The 23784-nt window shown below is 42.8% G+C and overlaps 1 protein-coding gene and 1 pseudogene across 2 annotated transcripts in view; both read right to left on the minus strand.

The window, feature by feature from the left end:
• The window catches only part of PSMD1 (proteasome 26S subunit, non-ATPase 1), a gene marked incomplete at its 5' end in the record, with an annotated part of 106401 nt that extends 91792 nt beyond the window's left edge, over positions 1–14609 (minus strand). Inside the window, 7 exons of the mRNA XM_079710658.1 lie at positions 1415–1558; positions 4501–4706; positions 8042–8211; positions 8404–8477; positions 9111–9154; positions 13425–13548; positions 14595–14609. Of these exons, the coding sequence (XP_079566784.1) occupies positions 1415–1558; positions 4501–4706; positions 8042–8211; positions 8404–8477; positions 9111–9154; positions 13425–13548; positions 14595–14609 (777 nt within the window). The remainder of the gene's footprint in view (positions 1–1414; positions 1559–4500; positions 4707–8041; positions 8212–8403; positions 8478–9110; positions 9155–13424; positions 13549–14594) is intronic.
• Positions 14610–21424: 6815 nt separating this feature from the next.
• LOC307057444 (ATP synthase F(0) complex subunit C3, mitochondrial-like) lies at positions 21425–21843 on the minus strand (annotated as a pseudogene). The gene has a single exon. The product of its transcript is annotated as an ATP synthase F(0) complex subunit C3, mitochondrial-like (transcript).
• Positions 21844–23784: the final 1941 nt, after the last annotated feature.

Consider the following 23784-nt stretch of genomic DNA (forward strand, 5'->3'; position numbering starts at 1 on the left):
TGAAAAAATGTTAAACTGAAGGAAATATATAATTGATACTGTTTGCTTCCAGGGAAGGGAAATTGGGAGCCAAAGGAAAGAAGTGTCAAGAAGACTTTTTGCTGTATATCCTTGATTCTTCACGAATTTTGAATCATGTGAATGTAATATTATCTGTTCAAAAATGTATTTTAAAAATGTAAAATAAATTTTAAAAATTTTACAGGGACAAGGAATAAAATAGCTAAAAGAAATAAAATTACTTCTGAGGAATAAAACTGAAATACACAGAGGAAGAAGGCAAAGGACTATTGTTTTTCATGTAAGTTTTAAAAAACTATTTGAAAAACTATTAAAAACTATTTAGAAGCAAACAAAACCCAAAAAACCTATACAGAGAAAAGTGAAAGGAAATGTACTAAAATGTTAGGTAGACTTCGGGTGACATAAAGGTGGATATTTTTCTTCCAGCTTTTTCTGTTTCACACTTGGTTTAAAAAGCATCAAAAACTATATATAAAATAGATAAGCAACAAGGATTTACTGTACAGCACAGAGAACTATATTATCTTGTAATAACCTATAACGGAAAATAATTTGGAAAAAAAATAAAAACCTGAATCACTTTGTTGTACATCTAAAACTAACATAATATTGTAAATCAACTATACTCAATTTTTTAAAAAAGCATTGAAAAAAAGGATGCATTAATCTAAATTTTAAATATGTATAGAGGATAGAAACATATATTGAGAACACATTATAATGAAAAAATAACAAACCAAATGCATGATAAAATGCTGTGCTCTAAGCAGAATACAAAAATTTGTCAATAAAACATAATCTACCATTGAAAAGAATGAGGTAGCTCCACATGCGCTAGTAGGTAGAGGAAAAACATTTATGAATCTTTTAATTGGGAAAAGGCCAATGGAAAGGGAAAGATACACTTTTCATTTTATATATTTTCTATACTGTCTTAATTTTTTTAGAAGTGTGCAAGCAAGTCCATACATGAAAAGAGATAAAATATACCCAAAGGTCTTGGCTAGTGTTTGGGGAATGAAACCAAAGATAATTTTTATAGCTGAAATTCTTTCTAGAATGACATAACATAGGTACTGTTTTTATCTTTTCTTCTACCTTTTTTTTTTTTTAACCTCACTTTCAAAAATTTCCTTAAATGCCTGGATTATTTTCAAAATGAAAAAAAGAATACATAGAAATAACATATTAAAACAAAACAGCTTTTTAGTTTTGAGAGATTCAGTTTCTTATCAGTAAAATGGAATATAAACGCATAAAGTATCTTCACAAGGCTGTTGTAAAGATCAATTGAGATACATGTATGAAATTATAGTGATGTGATGTTATATAATGTAATGTAGTGAGGCATGGCTCAGCAGTACCGTGTAAAGTAATGCAATGTTATTACCTGACAAACATTGATGAAATCAGGTTTCTCCAAGTTCATGTAGATTTTAACTAGAACTCTCAGTACTTTATTCCGAAACTGTTTATTCTGCATTAAAGACATGCAGAGCTTGAGGCTATAAGCCAGCATTCCTGGGACATCATTCTGAAAGAGATAATTTGAAAAGACATGATTATCTGGTTACTGAAGCATGTTTATTTAGAAATCAAATTATTTTAATCGATATTCTTTAGTCATTCTAGGCAGCTAAAGATTTACTTGCTACTTAAACAATAAAACTTAAAATTTTTAACCATTTTAGATGAAAATCTTAAAAGAAAATTACCTATTTCCCTGTCTTCATGAAAAAAAAAAATAGGTTGAAAACAATTAAATATTTAGTGATCATCCAGGATCATGACTATATGACCACAGTATACTATACCTGTGGTGGTGCTGTTAGTTATTATAAAAAGACCTATACAGCTGTACATATACCAAGTGGCTATGCTTTTCAATTGTGCCTGCCTCTAGTCTTGCTAATCCTCATGACTTACCGCCTGTACTCACTGGCCAGGAACACAATGTGATAGAACTATTCTCCAGCTCTGAGTGACTCAAGCTTTGAGTGCTGTCACATCTAGCTGGGGCTCTCCCGAGGAAATTTTGACTCCAGATTATTTATTTATTTATTTATTTATTTTATAAATTTATGTTTATTTTATTTATTTATTTTTGGCTGTGTTGGGTCTTCACTACTGCGCGCGGGCTTTCTCTAGTTGTGGCGAGCGGGGGCTATTCTTCGTTGCGGCACGCGAGCTTCTCACTGCAGTGGCTTCTCTTGCTGCGGAGCACGGGCTTCAGTAGCTGTGGCGCACAACTACTGTGGCTTAGTGCTCTGCGGCACGTGGGATCTTCCCGGACGAGGGCTCAAACCCATGTCCCCAGCATTGGCAGGCAGATTCTTAACCACTGCGCCAGCAGGGAAGCCCCTCCAGATTATTTATGTTTACCTTGTGCTTCTTCAAAGCGTACCCAGTATTTGAGATACTAACCTAAAAAAGTCCTTCAACATAAATAAGCATACCCAATATTTGAGATACTAACCTAAAAAAGTCCTTCAACATAAATAAGCATACCCAATATTTGAGATACTAACCTATAAAAGTCCTTCAGCATAAATAAGCATGCTGAAGAGCTACAGGAGTACTTCTCAAAAAGCGAGTGGAGAAATTAAAAATTCACAAAATTCACTAATTTGAAAAGACATACACACCCCAATAGCAGTGTTATTTACAATAGCCAAGATATGGAAGCAACTTAAGTGTCCATCAACAAATGAATGGATAAAGATGTGGGGTGTCACACACACACAAATGTATATACAGAATGCAATACTACTCAGCCACAAAAAAGAATGAAATTTTGCCATTTGCAGCAACATGGATGGACTTGGAGGGCATTATGCTAAGTGAAATAAGTCAGACAGAGAAAGACAAATACTGCATGATATCACTTATATGTGGAATCTGAAAAATACAACAAACTAGTGAATAAAACAAAAAATAAAAGCAGACTCACAGATAGAACAAACTAGAAGTTATCAGTGGGGACAGGGAAGGGGGAAGGGTAATATAGAAGTAGGGGATAAAAAAGGGTTATTATAGGATTCTATGAAATCATGTGTGTGAAACTTTTGAAAACTGTAAAGCACTATAAAATTTAAAGATAGCTTTGTTCAATGATTTAAAAAAAAATTTTTTTTAAAGCAAGTTGTGACCTATCAGCGTATACATTGTGAAATCAACTTAATGGGAGTAGCATTTTTTAAAAAATGAAATACAATTTAAAAATATCAGGATTACATCGTAAGTAGAAAAAGTAGGTATTATTTCATCCTAAATTACATCTATATGTATATGTGCACTGGGATGTAAAGTTAAGACACATTTCTTACTCTGCTTTATTCTTTTTAAAAAACTTTATCACCCCTTTACCTTATAGGGAATAAAGCTTCACTGCCTGTTCCCCCAGTGGATTATTCCATTTGGGCAGGAACTTTGTTGGTCTTGTTTGCCACTGTATCTCCAATGTCTAGAACAGTGTCTGACACATAATACACACTCAAAAAATATTTGTTGAATGAATAAAAACAAATATTGTAGTTCTATTCACCTGAAGACAAGGAGAAACTACAACTGCACAAAAATCAAACAGAGCAAAATAAGGGCCGTTCTATGACACTGGGTCATTCATTCATTTACTCATTTAAACTAATCTTACCACTGCTGCTAAACACTGCCTTAGGCTTTGGGGACCCAGTGGTGAAAGTACCTATCCCTAAGGAGGTTATAATCTGGTGGACCTAGCTGGACCTAAGGGTTGAGGAGGGTATGGCTGGCAGGAATTGACAGAAGGATCTGTAAACAAATGACAGTTGAGCTGAACCGTGAACCTTGAACAGGAATACAACAGGTAAAGAAAGAAAAGGAAAAGGATGTTTTTGGCAGGGGCAATACTTTTGGCAAGGGGAATGGGGTATGGTACATCTAGCAGAAGAGACAAGGTCAAAATGGCTGGAGTGCAAAGAGCTAGCTTGTGGAAAAGAATAGGTAGTGAGGCAGGCAAAGTGGGCATGCAGATCAATGTCCATTTAACTCAGTCTTGCACCTCTCTGACCACTTTGGTTGATGACTTACAACTGTCATAATTATTGCAAAACATCCCCAAACCAGGAATGTAGCTTATAGTTTTAACCATGATAAATGCATTACAATAGTAGTTTACCAATATAGTCTTCTTAAAAAGGGCAGGGTAATTAAGACAACTTCCCCATGCAAGATCTCAAAGGAATAAATGTGGTAAGATAAAAGCAACTATTCGACAAACACAAAACACAGCCAAGGTTCATTTATAAACATAAATATAAATATAAAATACATATATCTTATATTTTATAAATATAAAAATAAAAATTTTCGCAAAAGAGCACCTTATTATATCTAGGTTAGATGTTCTTTTCACTATCCATGCAATTTTCAGTTTTAATTATTTGCTCTGCTGATTCTTCATCAGTAGCAATCTCTAAAATCCCATCATCTACCTACCGACTCAAGTATAGTCTTCTCAAAGATGTCCAGTCTTCGTGTCTCCAGAGCAATGCCGATAGCTTGCTTATACTTGTGATCATCTAGACATCGTTGAAACATTTTATTCACAATGCCTTCCAATCTCTGGTCAATTGGTTTTTTTTCTCCTTCAGGCAAATCTGCATTTTCCACACACTGTTTGGTGTAGTGATCAATGCACTTTGCTATAGAGAAAATAAAATAACTCTGATCAGCTGGTAAATAGGGCTATACTACTAGAAAGGACAATGTCTACATTTATAATCATAAAAAAAACTTATGGGATAACTATGGAGTAGTGAGCAAATTTCAAATTTTTTAAATGCTGTTAAGTTATACCTTCAAATTAATATTGTTCCCTTCATTAACAGTTACACTGCAGGGCTACACACTAATTCCAGTAAGCTGACATTATTTAAAACATTTCTAAGACTTCCCTTGTGGCGCAGTGGTTAAGAATCTGCCTGCCAATGCAGGGGACACGGGTTCGAGCCCTGGTCCGGGAAGATCCCACATGCTGCGGAGCAACTAAGCCCGTGCACCACAACTACTGAGCCTGCGCACCTAGAGCCTGTACTCTGCAACGAGAAGCCACTGCAATGAGAAGCCCGTGCACCGCAACGAAGACCCAACACAGCCACAAAATAAATTAATTAATTTAAAAAAATTTCTATCTTGTTACTGTTTATTATTCAAAATTATGTTATTCAACTTGACTAAGCTGCTTATTCTACGGAGTTGGCTACAAACAGCTGCTGTTTTCACTCTCAAAAACAAATACTTGCCATGATTGAGGATATTAACAAAAACCCTATTGTAGCAATTATCACATGGCAATAAATGACAATTCTTCACATTAACGAAACTATCAGATCCTTGATAGCAGAGAGTCTGTCTATGACCTGAGATGTGCCACAGGTTCTAAAGGCAATCCCAAGAAGATTTCCAAAAACCTTTCCGGCAATCAGCTAAAATATTCACTGTCTCAGTGTGAGGGAGGTTGAACCTATTCACACACACTTCCCCTCTTCCCCAAACAGGGAGTCTGAAAATTCATGCAGTGGTGCAGGTGCATAATTTGGCTTTCCCATTTCACGATGATTTGGGTGAACGGGGAGGAGGAGGCAACATACTGAAGGGTATCATGTTTACAACTTACACTACTTTACAATCATAACTTAAACTTTTTAGGAGCAACCAAGAAAGGAAACTTCCCTAAACCTTCTTCCACCTTCTTAAGGAAAACAGCCACTCAAGCTGAATGACATATATAATAGTTATCCTCTCTATAACTCACTGGCCTGTCACCCTCCCTTTCAAAGAGAAAGGTACAAGGAAAAGATTAATTCGTTGCACACTATAGCCCCAGGAAACAGAAATGATTTGAACTAGGATAAAGAACTGCTGGTCTACTAGATGGCCCATGTTAGTGGGTCTGTATTTTGGGGGACGCAGAGGACCTTTATAAGTTGGAATATACCACATTCAGGGGCCACCCAGGTAGGATTAGGCAGGTTCAGGTACAGTTAGTAAGAACTAAGTGGCACTCACAAAGCAGACCTTAAACAATTTTGGTTGCAGAAAATCTTCACCAGGCCTTAATATGAGCTTTTTGAACCAAATGCAGTTGTGAGGAAACATTACCCCTACCTCATCAGAAAGGAATCTCAGATTTATAACATTTGGGGAGCTTTCCTTAGTTAATAACTGAGGAAGAAAAATGTTACCTCCCAGGTTTCAAATGAGACCTGTGCTCTCACTTACCAGGTTTATGTCCTAACTGTATTCCAGAACCAAGCCTCATTCCTAGCTGAAGTCTTATTACAATCGGGAAAAGACTGAAAATTCTAGCCTTGAATTTTCTGAGTGTACTGTTTATGACATTCATTAAGATCCTAGGAAGGCTTTCCTAAATTCTATTTTATATATCCTCACAAATCTCACTGACATTTAAAAAAATCCATTCTAATAGTCCCAAGAAAACTAGAAGGGTGAACCCCATTTCCACACAAAGAAAAGCAAACAGAACTGGTCTACCAGTCAACCATCACCTTCTACAAGCTAAGATTAAGATGATACATAGGAAGGCATCTACCACCTCATAGCCTCTTATAGGCCAGCTGTCCTGATTAAAAGTATCATTTGTAAAATGTTAACATTGCAAGCACTTGCAGATCACCACTGGAAAAAATTATCAACATTCATCAAAAAAAAAAAATCCTTCAAATAAGAGAAAAGAGATAAATGCACTTAACTCACCATTTCTAACTTAATGTAGGGAAAGTGCTCTGGTTTCAAATGATACGGTCTATTCTTTAAAATCATCTGTTCTTCCCACAGAATTCACAGATGAAAACTCCAATTCAGTGAGTTCCCAACAACAATAAACTTACTTGCAACATTCTCACACCATCATGGCAAAAAAATTTTAAATGTGAACACAAAATCTTACTTCAAACTTCAGGGACATTTGAAAAGTACCTCTCTGGACTGCCTTGTGCAGCATTTCCCAATTTCTGAAAGAGAATACCAATTTTCTCCTTTTAAGGGTTCAGGTGAATAATGCAGATCTCCTCTTAAACAGCAATTCAAAAAACTATACTATACACACTTGACAGAGAACACACTCTTGGGCTCTCTGTACCTATGATCTAAAGCTTGACAGTCAAAAAGACACGTCTGAAGGGTATGCAATCCCTTCTTTCACCTATTAGAACAGGAGTTTTCAAACATTTTTAAAGCTACAAAAGCTTTGAACAAACTCTTACAGAGCTGGTTCAACTTACAAGATAGAGAATCCCAAACCTTACCTGTGTGCTACCCTCTCACTTCAAAAATACAGAAGCAAATAAAAAAACAATGGTTACTAGTAGAAACAGTATGGATTTCGTAGTGAGTAAGCCTGGGTTTTAAATTCTGACCCTCCTATTTAATAGCCATGTGTCTTTATCATCTTGAAACCCAAGTTTTCTCATCTGTAAAACAAGGCTAGCTCCTTCCTCACAGGGCAGCTGTGGAATAAACTACGCTATGAAGAACGACCGGTACAGTGCCTAGTACAATGGAAACACTCACTAATGGTTTCCTGTGTTAGAAACAACTCTATAAATTACTATCATTTAATTTCTGTTATTCACAACAATCTGATTTAATTTTTTCATATAACAACAGTATGCTCACCGGAAAAGAGATAAACATAATCACTGAGATAACTATCTTTGTGTTAAGTTGGCTGTTTCTGAATAATTTCTTAGATTCATTCTTAAAATATCTTGTGAGTAGAGTGTCTTCATTATTACTGTTGTTCATGTTATTGTTCATTACGACAAAAAATAACAAAGCACAGAATTCTAAGGCAGATCTAAAAACTCAGCCTGCATAAAATTACTGTAGAAAGATTATGAACTTTCAATTCAAATGAAATGTGGCAACCTCAAAAATTCAAGGAAAAAAATGCTATATGTACTAGAGCAAGAAAGACGCCAACAAGATAAAGCCTTACTAGATGGAAGATAATTACCTATAATAGTCTCCACATATTCAGAGTTATCATTGACATTGAAGAGGTCACCTGCTCCAAGTGCATAATTCAGAGACTCCTCAAAAGCCCCCAGGTGATAAAATACTTTAGATGCCACTAAGGCTGCAAACTGCCGACTCCGGAAACCTTCATCTTCATACAAAACTTCTCTGAAAGAAATTAGGAAGTATAGGCCTAGTTCAAACTGTGGTTCTCCTTAAAAATTCCAAATCTAAATACTCAAGCCGCAATTTAGTGGCAGCAAATCTCTAAATGAATTAATAAGCCACAAGACCCACATCCACAGATAATTAAGGTTGATCTACTTTATTCCAATTTATAGAAATAAAGTAAATTCTTACATTTTGTCTACAGACTCAGAAATTTCTGCCCAGAAGTCATTGACAACTGCATTCAATTTGTGTAGTGCAAATTCCTGTAGAAGATAAAACCAAAATTCCATTTTGAGACAGACTTACCATTATACTTCCTTAAAAAAAAGTTTCCAACAAATCAGTGGCCAAATTCTAAGTCATATTTACTAAACAACAAACACAAAAGTTTACCAACTGACTTTCAATTGGGCTTACATACTTCCTTTCTGTTTTCAATCATAAAACATAATGTCATTCCTTATCATACTGAACATTTTTCTTCTTTGACAGTATGTATAAGATTGACTCTAGGCTGCTGGTTTGGATATAAATGAATTCAGGTGCCTAGAGCCAACTGAAGTATATTCCAAATTTTTGTCATATGAAAATAGTTTTAAAATATGTGATACAGAAGTAACTTTTTGTGATTGCCGTTGATAAGAAATCTGGTGTGTGTGTGTGTGTGGTTTCCAGGTGCCACACTGAGATTTATTTGCCTCAGCTTTGTTAAACTCTAGGGAAAACCACTGCTGTTGCCCAAATACTGTCCTGTCCTCTGGGGCTAGATTTCAATGACTAGGTATAGACTAAGTAGGATGGCTATTTTAAATGGTGGAAGATATATAGATATCAGTAAATTCAAAGAGCTTCAAAGTACTCATATTAAGCCCAGTTAATTTTTCTTCAACTCATACCTTAAGCTGTGGTTCTTCTTCATCCAGAAGAGAAATTATTCCAGCTATAAGACAAAAGATATATGATTATGAAATATATATCCTAAGATAAACTAATGCTTAGTCAAAAATATATCAGAGTTGGAAAAAAAGTATTTTTTGAAGGGTGACTTCACTAGAGGAATCATTATTTTTCTTTAAAACTGAAAAGGTTTATATTTCAAATTTTAAGAATTAACTATGTTATCAAAGCCTCATAATACCATATATATCACATTATTTGCCTAATTCAACAGTTTTCAAAGCATGGTTCCTGGATCAATTAGCATTAGCATTACCTGGGAACTTGTTAAAAATAAAAATTCTTGGCCTCATCACAGATGTACTAAATTAAAAATTGTGGGGATGGGGTCCAGTAATGGAGCCAGAAGCCTTCCTTGTAATACTGATATTCATTACAGTTTGACAATCACTGGCCTAATTTACTGACCAAAATGAGAAACTTTCCTACACAATTTTAGAATAAAATTATTCACACAAAATAAACCAAGAGTTATAAAATTATTTACAAAAGCAGGAGTATTTAGTCATCAACTCACAGAATAAAATAATTCGATTATTTCAAGATGCCTATATTAAGGCACCTCTGTTGTAATAACAAGTAACCTAGAAGGTTTTGCTAAATGATGAGCAATCTCACTGTTCTGACTTCAGTTACTGAAGCACAGCATTCCCCATGTGACCCTGAGGTGATTAGCACTAACACTGGAGAGTAAAGGAAATAACTGTCCTCTCCAAAAAAATGCACCCTGAAATACAGTCATATATCAAATGGATTATTAGAAAAAAAGATGTGGGAAATTACCGTCCTTGGACCATGAAGGAAACTAAACTGTCTCTCAGATATGTTTTCCCTGTAGGTCTTAAAATCATTCCGGAACACTGAGTTGAAACTGTGAGCTGATACAAAGTGTCAAGGCAACTTTCCTTAGGAGATGTAGCCATTTCTAAATGGTAAGTGTAGGTTTGCCAAATAGCTTCAAAATTTAGCAAACAAAACTATGCCATGGTTCTAGCTAGGGCATACTACTGTTCAAAAAGCATGAAAGCAGATAAAAGGAACTTCTTGGTACTCTAGGTTGGTATAACAAACCCAGAACAGAGAGGTTGAATTGAAAGCATGAAGAGAAGACAGATTAAAGAATGCAATCGGGGAGGGGAGGGGGATTGTGAACTAGTGACAGGGAAGAGCGGATAGACAAGAGTCCCTTAAATGTGGAACAGATCATAAATGGCAGAATGCTTACCAAAACACTAAAAATGCTACCCATTCCCTTATCATCAATCAACGGTATGTCTGAGCTGCTTTTACCAAAAGAGGTGATGGATTTCTGTATACTCTCCTGTTTGGTTTCACTTATGACTAATGTGTTATATGGTTGTCCTGTCTTAGAAATGCAGCCGTTGTCCATGGAACACAACTAAATCAAATACCTACACTCCATACACAAATATTTCTCATCTTAAAAACAACAGAACTCACCTTTAGAAGTGGGACGAGGCGCACCTGGGGAATGGGGAATGTTTCAGGATGCTAAAAAATTTCTTATGCCATAATATGAAGTCAGCAGATATTACCTAAAGTTGCTGTATCAATTTATAGCATTATTTTAAATAGCATATTATTTATAAATATAAAGGTATGCTCCAGAAGACACAGCTTAAAAGTTGAAAACAGTTGCCTCAAGGAATAAGGGGAAAGAGAAGTGGGAGACTATTGTTTTAAAGCTTTTACGCATAATTTTCCTTTATTATGTTAAAAAAAAATTCATTCTCACGTCTCCCTCCAGTAACCACCTATCTCTATCTCTCCGCTCCCTTTCACAGCCAAACCTCTTGGAAAAACTAAACAGTACACGTTAACCTCTTATTCACCACTGTGTTCTCAGTGCCCTGCAAGTGCCTAGCCAATAAATGAACAAATAAACTGACTAATCCAAACTAGTACCTGTTAGGTTCTGTTTAGCACCCGGGACAGATCTGGCCTAAGCCATAGACAGCCAAAGGACAGGAAACCAGGTGACAAAAGGTTTGGAGCAGAAGCTGATAAGTAATCCAGTAAACGTCACCAACAACAGTAACGAATACACACTATGCTATCACCACCAAGTCTCAGAGTAAGGCCTCAAAAATCATTAGGTTTAAATTCTATTAAATCCCCACCAAGTGTTATTTCAGCCTCTACTTAAAATACTCTGGTGACTGATCTATTGATTTGATTAGCTAACTGAGTTCTTCATTCGCGAAATACTTCTGAACTTCTGTCATCTGCTTGGCGGTTGTTCTAAGAATTATGAAAAGTTTCCCGCCCCAAATTCTACCACAGAGAGAAAAACAGTAGTGAGGCAAGTAAACAAAGTAATTACAGGACTGTAATGAAGAGAGGGGACAGCTGAGGGGGAGAGATGCAGCGTGTTTTAATAGAATGATCAGGAAAGACTAACATTTGAGCGGAAACTAAGGCTTGAGAAGCTAAGGGAAAACTTGAGGAAGAGGAGTTAAGAAAAGGGGGAAAAGAATGTGACAGGGCCTGAGGTAGGAGAGAAACGGACATATTCAAGGAACAGAAAGGCCAGTATGATTAGGGTATAGTGAGGAAAAAAGCAGTACAAGACAAGCCAGGAATCAGATCATGTAGGCCTATAAGCCTGGATTTTATTATAAGCACAGTGGAAACCACTGAAGGATTTTAACCAGAAAAATAATATTATGTGATTAAGGTTTAAAAAAGAATACTCTGACTACAACACGAAGAATGAACTAGACGGAGGTAATTGTTGGAAAAACAAAATCTTAAGGCTGTCAAAGCAAGCCAGGCAAGAGATGAAGGTGGTGCGGGCTAAGTAGGGGGATCTGAAAACCAATGAGGCCTACATTTACAAGCAGCAAGAAATTTAGTGCTAATTTTCTCTTTAGAGAACTCTGACTGGATGGAACAGCTTTTCCTTACATTGAACTAAAATTCATCTCCCAATCATCTGTACCCACGGGAGACAAAACTCTAATCCCATGTACAGGGATTCAAGTCTTTAAAAAGAACTGTTATGTCTCCCAGGGTCTCCACCAATTTCTTTAAGCAATCCTTATAAACACACGGTTTGGAGCTCCTTACAAGTTACTGTTCTCTGATTATCAGTTTGTTTATAGCAAAGCACTTGTGGGGCAAGTGTAGAGTAAAACAGGACGAGAAAAAAAGGTTTGTGAGCAGGCACGAAAAAAGGCACCAAGGCTGTGGACAGCTACGTGCACATCAATCTGCAGCCCGGGGCTTTACAATCTCCACTTGAAACCTGACTTCTACAGCTTATCCCGCTGCAAACGTCACTCCACGATCTACGCACACAACGGTTAAGTGTAGGAAACCTGCCCCGCACACTCATGAGTTCTTCCTTCAAGGCAGCATAGTTAGCATCTAGCCTCAAAACCACAGTTGGATTCTCAGTATAATGTCTGCCTTCAGGATGCTGTCTTCACCGAACACGAAAGTTCTCTGGGTGCTTTAACTAAATATCCTTAGAACAGACCCAGAAACGACCCGCCTCAGGCCTAATTTAACTTAGATTTCCCTCTAAAGAGAAAAGTGCTAGGTCAGGTCGAGAAGTACTTAAGTAGCATGGGCTGCCTTACAGTCCGGCTGCACTGGGGGACCATCCCACCCTAACCACCTGCAAGGAAGGGCTGGGCTCGGACGGCCCCACATGGTCAACCGCCGGAGGAATGGAATTAAGGAAAACCCGTCGGGGTCGGAGAAGGGCCCAGGAAGCCCCTCGTGTCCGGGCACGGGGGTGTGGCTGCGAAGGAAGAACGAGCCGGTCAACCCAGCGCGATTCCCCCGAGCCGGAGGGGGTCGCGAGGGCCCCCGGAGAGCCCGGGCCACACTGCCAGCCCCCGGCCCGGGGGGTGAGCCTCGCGCAGTGAGCAGCCGCGCAGGCCGGTGCTCCGCCGGGAGGTGCCCAGTCACCGGCCCTGACTCAGCTAAAAGCCGGCGTGGCGTCTCCTCCCTTTCGGCGCCGGCTGCGATCCCACTCACCGGCTGAAGTGATCATGGCTGCGCTCCGTACTAGCCCGCCCGCTCGCTCGCTCGCTCGCCGCCCCGGCCGCGCCGTCTATCTGTCAGCTCCTTGCCCGCTCGCTCCGCCGCGCCGCCTGGCTCCCCGGGTGCCCGGCTCAGTCAGTCGTCTCTTCAGGCCACCGGCTCGCTTCTCACCCAGGACCCCGCCCGCCCCGGGGCTGCCCGCTGTCCCGCCTGCCGCCTGGCGCGAATTCTCCCCAGGCCTGTGTCTTCCGTGCCGCCACTGCCGCCCCGCCTCGCGAGGGAGGGTGCACGGAGAGCTCCATGGTGTTCTCTAATCGTCCTCGAGGTCAGCGCTTCCGCGGGAATGAGAACCCTCGTCCGCACCTGGGATCAGGCTTCAGAATAGCCACCCCTAGAGAAAGGCCTCCCTCCCCCCCCCGTCACCCGCCATTGCTGAGAAAAACGGGTTGAGGAGAGGTGCTTGCGGGGCTCGTAGCGCCACCTGCTGCTCGGGAAGTCTCCCTGCAGCGCCCACCCCGCGCCCCAGCCAAGCCTTTGGGGATCCCGGTAGGGCAAAGAGCGTTTTCTTAGAAGGGTGATTTTCCATTTTTTTAAAAAACCAGGGCCCAGCTTCCAAAGAAATCCAAACATAAATGCTTTACAATCATAGCACGATGAATCCCTAAGTAAGCACTGGTTTATAATAAAGTTGAAAAATGAAGGTTTTTATTTACATTTGGAATAGTTAATACTGTATATGGTTTAAAAATCAGAAATATAAAAAGATATACAGTGAAAAGTGATCTGAAGGAAAAACAAATTTTCCGTTCTTGTCTTACATCCGACCAGTTCCTCTCTCCCTCCGTAGCGACAGGTTCCTGTTTTTTATTGTATCTAATTTGGAATGCCTGTTGTGATAGCCATCTGCAGTCTTACACCAGCTTTACTAAAAAATGTACTTCAATAGTCAGTACTGAGAAAACCTTGACAAAGATTTGTGACAAATGGTGGCATTTTAAAGCCACTAGCCTTATCGAGCTACTCTTCAACTGGATAGTGACTACTAAAGCTTATTTCTGAGGCCTTCTCAAAACAATGTAACCCAGTGGCACAAGCCAATGTTTTGCAGTTGAAATAAAATTTGGTTTATGACACACTTGAGCGAATGTGTGAATTTTTTTTTTTTTTTTTTTTACTCTTGTGGCCAAGTTGCATGACATGTGAGATCTTAGTTCCCCAACCAGGGATCCAACCCACGCCCCCCTGCTTTGGAAGCGTGGAGTCTTAACCACTGGACCGCCAGGGAAGTCCCAGGGCATGTGTGAATTTTTTTTTAAATTAGTATTCTTAGGCTATGGTTGTTAAAATATATTAAATATAATTATTAAACACTTTTCAAGAACCTGTAGCTCAGATTGAAAGACACTTACCTCGGAGGTGTGCATGGAAGAACAAACAGATTGAGTGCGTGGGAGTATTATTTTACAGAGGCACTTTGGCTGATCCCTCACATAAAGATACCTGTGCGCCCCAAACTCCTAAAAGAATCAGACACATACGCTAACAGCTAATGGGAATGAGTGAAGCAGGCCGAGTGTAAGAAAACACCAGCTCAGCAGGATGGTGCACGGCAACTGACACTAGTGTCAGGGAAGCGGTAGGGGGTGGTGGTGACTGTGACAGAATGAAGAGTGATGTTCCATCTAAAGAGAGCAATGGCTACTCAGCTCTGACAGTGTTGCAGTGCCAAATGCAGGGCTACTGTCGTGAGGGCTTCTGATTTTTCCAAGAAAAGCCAGAAATCGGAATTTTGTGTGAAATCCTCGGAATATTTACATGTTGGCAAGTTGGGTGAAATGGGTGAAGGGGGTGGAAAGGTACAAACTTCCATTTATAGGATAAATCAGTCCTGGGGATGAATGTACAGCATGACGATTTACAGTTGTATATTGGAAAGTTGCTAAGAGAGTAAATTTTAAAAGTTCTGATCACAAGAAAAAATTGTAACTTTGTGCAGTGACGGATGTTAACTAAACTTATGGTGATAAGCAGTTCACAGCATACACATATACCAAATCATTAGACGGTACACCTAAAACAAATACAATGTTTTATGTCAATTATATCTCAAAAAAAAATGTTGGCAACTAATTCTAAACGTTTTAAAGCAGAGAGGTGTCCAGTTTGCCATCTCTGCTCTTCAAAAAGAAGACATTCTCAGGCTTCCCTGGTGGCGCAGTGGTTGAGAGTCCGCCTGCCGATTCAGGGGACATGGGTTCGTGCCCCAGTCCGGGAAAATCCCACATGCCATGGAGCGGCGGGGCCCATGAGCCATGGCCGCTGAGCCTGCGCGTCCGGAGCCTGTGCTCCGCAATGGGAGAGGCCACAGCAATGAGAGGCCCGCGTACTGGGAAAAAAAAAAAAAAGAAGACATTCTCTATGGAAGGACGATTCTGTCTCTGGCTGGGACGCTGAGCTTGTAATTGCCACAGTCTCATCTGAGCCCCATGGGAGCCCTCTGAGAGGCCCCTCTCTTCTTGGACATTCTGCTGTCCCAGGTCTCTGGCTTCTCCCTCTCCACTCCATTCTGCACTCTTTAGTCAGAGCAATCTTTTTCAAAATTTAACTCTGACCACTGCCTCTGCTCCTTGAAACCCCAAGTCCCCATCTTGGGCTCTATTCTTCTGCTTTGTTCTTCCCTGTTTCTGTGCACAGGCTTCTTCTCACTCCCCGTTCTCCCTGTGGGAGTGCAATGCCTCGGATTGCTATGGACAAGGTGGTGGCCCTAAAATGTACCCCTGCAGCCCTGCGCTCTCTCCAGAGCATCAGACTCACACACCTACCAGGCATCTCTGCTTGATGCTTCTTAATTCAATGACCTCAAAGCTGCATACATTGCGCCCCCACCCCCCGCTCCCGCTGCATGTGTGTCTCCTGCCTTGATCCCAGTGTGATGAAGGGCATCCATCAGCTACTGAAGCAGGGCCCCCAGGGAGAGGGTGGGTAGAGGGCACCATTGACTGTTCTGTCCCCCCCCACCTGGTCTGCACCAGATCTGGTCCTCCTTAATCTTTCTCACACCAGCCCAGCCTCCCATCTCACTCCATTACCCACTAGTCATCTCCCCCTCTTCTTTCCTGGCTGCAACAGTTCCCAACAGCCTTGACTTCCTGCTCACCATCGCACAATTCTCCAGGCCATTCTTCACAGCTAGCCTGGAGCACTACCCAAAACAAGGAAGGCAGGGACTGTCTCCTCCAAGCTTCTCCAGGACTTTCACCCAACACTGCTTACCCTCCATCTTTATGTCCCACCCCTCTGCCCTGTGTGCCACACTCCTGCCATCCTGAACTGCTCCGATTCCCAGAAAGGCTGTGCGGGTATGGTACCTTGTCTCTGACCTCGGTACCTGCTCTGCGCTCTGTCTTCAAGGCCTCTCCCCCTCATCCCCAGCACCTCCTCCAGGAAGCCTTCCTTGACCACCCCACCATGTGTCCCCTTACAGCCTTTACCCCACACAGCTATAATCATGTCTTCTTGCCTATGTCCCAACTGGACAAGGAGCTACTCAAGGGCACAGCCGCATCTTATTCATCTCCGTGTCCCCTAGAGTAACTAGTACAGGGTCAGGCACATAGTAGGTGCTCAATAAATGTTTGTTGGATGAATGGATGAACACAGGGTCCGTTAGTTATTGGTACAAGGCTAGAACTCAGACCTATGTCTCAGGAACCTCTGCCCTCTCCAAGACTCTAAAATGAGCTCTTTTTAGAGGACATTTAGGACACAGTAAAACCACAGAAAGAATTCTTACCCAGTGCTCTGTTTATAAACAACTATCTCCCTCCAAATACAGAAATAACACAAAAGATCTCAAAACCCAAACGAGGTCAGCTGTGGGCTCACACAGTTACGCGCTAGGCGGGGGCCTCTGTCAGGGTGACGGGAGGAAACCGTGACCCTGATTTTTCTTTGCACATGTGCCCACCTTGAGCAGGATTCAGTCCGACGTTTCGCCGAAGCACCTCCCTGGCCCGCGCAGCGCCCTCTAGTGGTCACAGCGTTCCCCAGAAGGCAGAGCACATGGGAAGGGGAGAGCGCTCATGACCACCCACCTCTACCCACCCCCATCCCCTCAACCCGCGAGCCTTCTGGCATTTAAATCCTGGGTCTTAGGAGGGCTCGGTCTCCTGTCGAGAACTGGGCTTGACTGCTTTTTGAGCTGCACAGTGATAAGGTGGAAAGGGCGGTGTTGGTGCCAGGACACGAGGGATCAAATCCCTGTTGCACAGCAGCCCTGGGGTCACCTGAGCCCTGCTGTAGAGGGGGCTGGTCCACCTACCTGGCGCCGCTTGTGAGGGGAGGTGCTCTAATCAAGGGTTTGGCATAGAACAGCGCGGAATAAAACTGGCCACGAGGCTAGTGGTTGCTTCCTGTACAGCACGCCGGCCACGTGCTTTTAGAGTAAAAGCGTTTATTCAGGGAGCAGAAACGTAAACGCAGGCGGTGACTCGGGCCTCCCATAGGTAGGTGCTTGGCTGGAGGGAAACGCCCGGCTGGGGCAATTGTTTTGGATGGACTGAGGCACGAAAGAACCCGGGAAGCCATCGGAGACGCTGGGCTCTCTTCCCTCTAAGGACAGTGTCCAGGAGGTCAACGCCTATCGTGGGCAACCGGAAGTCTGCCCTGGATGAAGTGATGCTGGAAGCCACTGTTCCTTCGCTGGGGGAGGGGTGGCTGGTGGGGGGAGGGCTTATGATGACCAACCAGCTCTGGGCAAGTGGCCAGGGGTGGGAGGAGCCACAATGAACCCTCAAGCGAGATCTCCTGCACTCTGGCTGTCCTATCTAGTGGCTACTAGCCCCAGGTGGCCACTTGAAATGTGGCTAGTGCAACCCAGGAACTGATTTTAAATTAAAATCGTATTTTATTGAAATTTAAAGACTGGTACCCAATTCAGTCATTGGAAAACTTTTTAAGTATCTTTGGAACAATTGAGGATGTGAATCTATTTTTTCAACTATAAATTTAATGAAATCTAAATACAGATTAAGTATATCGGATAAAAATTTAATATCTGAATTGGCTGTAAGTGTAAAATTCTCACAGGGTTTCAGAGACGCAAAATGTCTCATTAAAAATTTTTTTTTATATTTACAGTTGAAATGATACTCTTTTGGACATACTGGGCTAAATAAAATGTTAGTAAAATTAATTTCACCTGTTTCTTTTGATTTTTTTTTTCTAATGTGGCTACTAGAAAATTTAAAGCTACATATGTGCCTGGTAGGTTCTTCTGAGACAGGGCTGATCTAGACTCACACCGAGGTCTCAGTCCCTCCGCCCTCCTATTCAGGCCTGGCCCCTTGGCCTGCTTCACAATCATGGCTGCTCTTTGCTGGTGGCACATACTGGGCCAGACCAGATCAGGGGGCAGAATCTGAAAGTGAGACCCACCTCTGTCGGGGATCAAGGGGCTGGGAGTGGCTGCCCTCGCAGCTAGGCGTTCTGGAGAGGGCTATGCACCTGGGACGGGGGCGGGGAGGGAGGTCAGGGGGAAGGCATTCTGGGGTTAGGGTAATGATCTGAGGCAACACCCTGCTCTGAGAAGAACTTGTTAACTAGTGAGGGAGAGAAAGAACTCATGTGACACGACAGAGACCCAGTTTCTACAGCCAGGACTCATTCTGAGGGCTTGGCTCCAAGGACTAAGCTAAGCGCCTAATTACTCCATATAAGTGCAGAGCAGGACAGCAACAAGCATGACTTGAGACTGAAAATCTGAATTTCTGCCTGAGGGTCTCTGAAATTCACTGTCTGCACTTCAGCAGGAAACTTGGCTGGAGCTGAGCAGCTCAGGGAGGAAGCCAGACAAGATTCTCTCTCTTGCAAGAGCCCTGGACCCACAGCAGCCCTAGCACCCGGTCGCACACCACGGTCCCTTGGAGTCGAATTCCAAGATCCCTGTGAACCACAGCATGGCCCAGTGGGGTAGTCTCTGTTTCTGCTCCGTATTAGGCAGCCTCAAATAGAAGGCAACCAGAGGGCTCTGGCCCAGGGGCCAAAGGCATCAGAGGGATACGTGTGGGATCCTGGGCGTCACCCCTGCCTTCTCCATTTCCCCTTGAACCTTCCACGTGTCAGCATATGGCAGGCTGCCCAGGCCAACTTCCACGTCTGTCCCAATCCTTGATCCACTTACACACAAAACCAGGTCAGAAGGAGGTTATTTGGGTACAAAATAACCGGCTCCTCTACTGTGCTGGCTATGTTTGCCACCCAAACAGGACAAAGTGCAGCCTCCTGACCACAGGGACAGCCCTGCAGCATGGATCTGCTACACTTTGAAGTATAGACTGCTTTCAGGTTAACGTGGCCACTGTCAACCTTCCCCAGGGAGGTGGGGTCCTAGGTGGTCTGCCCCCGGTAAGAGGGGCTTGTTTGGACCACAGGTGTAGGGGCCTCAGCCCTTGACCCCTTTGCAGCTTTGCCTTAAGCTTTGGTTTGATAACCAAGGGGCTCTTGTGCAGAAGGTCCTGTAAACAAATATTTTGAGAGGAAACTGTGACGCACATAGTATAAAGGGTTCTCTGAGACTCAGTTAAGGCCATTTTATCTCGTTAAACATTCGCATGTGCAGACACACACCCTAATAAATACCAAGTTAAATGCTATCTCTTAAAAAAAACAAACTCTTTTTAAATATCTACTTACACTTTCCAGCTACGTTTTCCAATCCCAGCCAATAGGGTTGTGGAGATGTCACCCAGGGCAGGACTGAGGGACTTTAGGCCAGATGATTCCAGAGGTCCTGGCATTTAACCAGATGCCTTGCTCCCAAGGGTCCCTTCAAGGAACACTTTTATGAGAATAAAGGGAAAGATCCATTCCGTTTCCAATTAGCCAGCAATGAGGTACTGTTTGCTTTTATTAGATATTAGGAATTATTGATTCAAGTCAGAAGTAACACAACCACTGCCATGTTAGAAAGATTAGCACCCAAGAGCCCACACGGGGACCTGACTGGAGGCCCCTCACCGATGGCTCATGGTACCACTGACCTAATTCTGCCCTCAGACAGGCCCACCCCAACCTTTGTGCCTTGTAAAGGGTCCCTAGAGAAGAGACCCACTGCCAAAGCCATCCCTTCTGCTACCTAACTCTTCTGTCTGCTAGAAGACAGCAACAACATTTCCTAAAAGGATGGGGCTTATCTTAGCCATTCTCTAGGAAGCAAAGATGGGTCTTAGTCCTGTTTAACATTTGGGAGGCAGAACTCAAGTCTCAGTAAAGAAAGACCTTCTCTCTTCAACTATTCACAGCAAATACTGAAGGTAACGAAAAAATAATGAGTAAACCACCCTTTATACCAGAGGCTTGCAAACTCACTTGCCCACCAGGACCAGGACCAGGCACATGGCATATTCAGATGAAGAGCAGCAGAGGAGTGGCAGAGGTGGGTGGGAGGGAGGCAGGAAACTGGAGAGGACAACATGCCCCATCCTTCACCCAGAAAACCAGGTTTTTTACATGCAATCTCCCAAGTTTCAAATGTTGGCAACAAATACAAAAGATTTTTAAACACAGCAGAGGCTACTGTCTTGTGACTTCTGCCTTAGACAATTTCCTAACTTAAAAAAAGCTCCGCCCCCCATCAAATAACAAAACTTCAACCAAATTATTACAAAGAAATGAACAGAGAAATAGAAAAATATAGCAGCTTCAAAAATACCAGTCTTGGGGCTTCCCTGGTGGCACAGTGGTTAAGAATCTGCCTGTCAATGCAGGGGACACAGGTTCGATCACTGTTCTGGGAAGATCCCACAGGCCGCAGAGCAACTAAGCCCAGGTGTCACAGCTACTGAGCCTGCGCTCTAGAGCCCACAAGCCACAACTACTGAAGGCCGCGTGCCTAGAGCCCATGCTCCACAACAAGAGAAGCCACCGCAATGAAAAGCCCGCACACTGCAACGAAGAGCAGCCCCAGCTCGTGGCAACTAGAGAAAGCCCGCGCACAGCAACGAAGACCCAATGCAGCCAAAAATAAATAAATAAATTTATTAAAAAAAAAATACCAGTCTCCCCATTTTATTTTATTTTTTTATTCTTATTTTTTAACGTTTTCATCTTTAATGAAATGACTTTGGAAATAACATTCATTTCCATGAAACCAATACTACAGTTTTCGGAGTCACAGTAAGATACACAGAATTATATCTGTAATTAATATGAATGCCAACATTTCAAGCAGTAACTTCTGTTATATGGCAAACAAAATCAAGACAGCAACCGTCAAACAAGAGACCCATAGCTTCAGACAAGTCAAATCCCAGGATAGCGTATAAGAACAGCTGCTGTTTCAGTGAAGGGTTTCTGGCAAAACCAATGAGGCTGCCAAAGGCTGTTCCAATAACAGCACCAGAATCAGCCACTCCTACTGCTGCAGCACCTGCACCAATAAAATTGGCTGTAGTATCAATGTCTCTGCTGATTGCACTGGTCTAAAACTCCCTTTGGATTAACTGAGACACACCATTCTGGGCCCCATTAAGTACTGAAGAGCCCTCTCCAGTCCTAGCCTCTGGTCGAGATAACACTGATGCAGAAATTGGTCTGGATCCAACTCTGGATCCATCTCGGATCAGAGCAGGGTACAGGCGAGCTTGCACAGGCGAACATCTTGCACTCTTCAGGGCAGCTGGAGAACTTGGTTGACAGGCAACGTGGGCTCCTCTCCTGTCCTCTCTTCCCAGGAGGTGGCAGTGGCCGTGGTGGTAGAGGTCAAAGGAATGGGACTCCCCATTTTAAAACAAAGTCAACAGCAGTTCATTTTGTGTAGGAGGAAGTCAGCTGTATCCTTCCTGTCATCCTACCTGCCCTCACACTGATATGGACTAGGCTCCCTATTGTAGAGAATAAATTGAGTCATAGAGCAGGGAGGGCCCCTCCTTAACATCAAAGAGCTCCTCGGCCACAGAAGGCTCCCCATTCCACATTTGGTCGCCATCACAGCAAGAGCTGAAATAACTAATACAAGTTATGTAGCATCTTGCAGAGTGCTGGGCACAACTGCATGTCTGCTGAGTGAATGATGCGTGAATGAAGGAATTTAGCTGCTTCCCTTAGACAGTGCTTTCTACTTGGGAAAATCAGGAGCTGTCCTTGCCATTCCAAAGACTGGGTTTCTCCAGGGGCAGGTGAGAAAGACAAGGGAGCTAATACAGAGTTCCCTCTCTGAGTGAACAGTCAGCTTTTATGGGAACATCATTGACCCTGACTCATAAACAGAGAAAAAAAGGATTGAGGAACTCGGCACCTCTGGGCTTCGTCTGCTTTGACCTTGGGTTAGGACCTGAGATCAAGAACAAATCCTATGCTCTTGTAATCCATAGCCGTAACTTTCCTTCTATTTGGTGCTGTGGTTAGTTCCCAGCATCTTTATTCTCAAAGAACGTGGCACAGAAAGTTAATGTCAACATGAGGAAGAAAGATGGCCCTTTCTGGGCTTCCCTGGTGGCACAGTGGTTGAGAGCCCGCCTGCCGATGCAGGGGACACGCGTTCGTATCCCGGTCCGGGAAGATCCCACATGCCGCGGAGCGGCTGGGCCTGTGAGCCATGGCCGCTGAGCCTGTGCTCTAGAGCCTGTGCTCCGCAACGGGAGAGGCCACAACAGTGAGAGGCCCGCATACCGCAAAAAAAAAAAAAAAAAAAAAAAAAGATGGTCCTTTCTTCTCAAGAATGTGCAAAGCTATTTATGCCCTGGGCCTGCAGCACAGGGACCATACTGGCTCTGGCCCAAAAGGCCCCCAGGGTGGCAATGCATCTTTATTCTGGCTTGCTCTGGGAGCCAAAGCCCCAGGAAGCCCAACTCTCTCTGCTCTGGGGGACTCTTCCTAGAATTTGACAGGGAGGAGATTGTCTCATCTACAATTTCTCAAAGTTGCCATGATTGGCATTTTGAATGGAACAATTTTGTGCTGCTGGAGATTGCCCTGTACATTGTGAGATGCCCACTAAATTCCAGGGGTGTCCCACAGTCGCAGTGACTCTCCCAACACACCACACACACACACACACACACACACACACACACACACACAAATTTCCAATACTGCCTGTAGGGGTAGCCTGGCCCCTGGCTGAGAGCCACTGGGCTGGTAGCGCCCTTACGTGTTTGAGAAACAGAAGACCCAAAGGTTGAGTGACAGGTCCAAGGCTCCCCTCTCAGATCTGATGACTTCTAGTCCAGCTGCTCTTGAAATGATGGATACTCATGCAAACAATCATGGGATGCCACAGCACCACAGAACCTCAAAGCAGATAGCCAGCTGACTCAATGGCATAGAGAAACCACGGCACAGAGAGAAAAAATAACCCCACAGTGACCAGAGAGTGAGCAAATGTCGGGGGGGGCAGATTCCCGGAGGATACATTTTCCTAGGTCCTGCTTAGCTTAGTAAGTCCCGCTGCCTGGCTGGTAACAGGTCAATGCAACAGCCCCCTGGCAGGTGGGGCTTTGTAGTTACCAGCATCCCAAGGTCAACATGGAGGCAGGGTAGCTCAGTGAGAGCCAGCCCCCTGTCTGTAGGTTAGAGCCAGGGCAGCCAGGGGTCCAGCCT

The sequence above is a fragment of the Hyperoodon ampullatus genome, assembly GCF_949752795.1.
Source record: "Hyperoodon ampullatus genome assembly, chromosome: 8".
NCBI lineage: Eukaryota > Metazoa > Chordata > Mammalia > Artiodactyla > Ziphiidae > Hyperoodon > Hyperoodon ampullatus.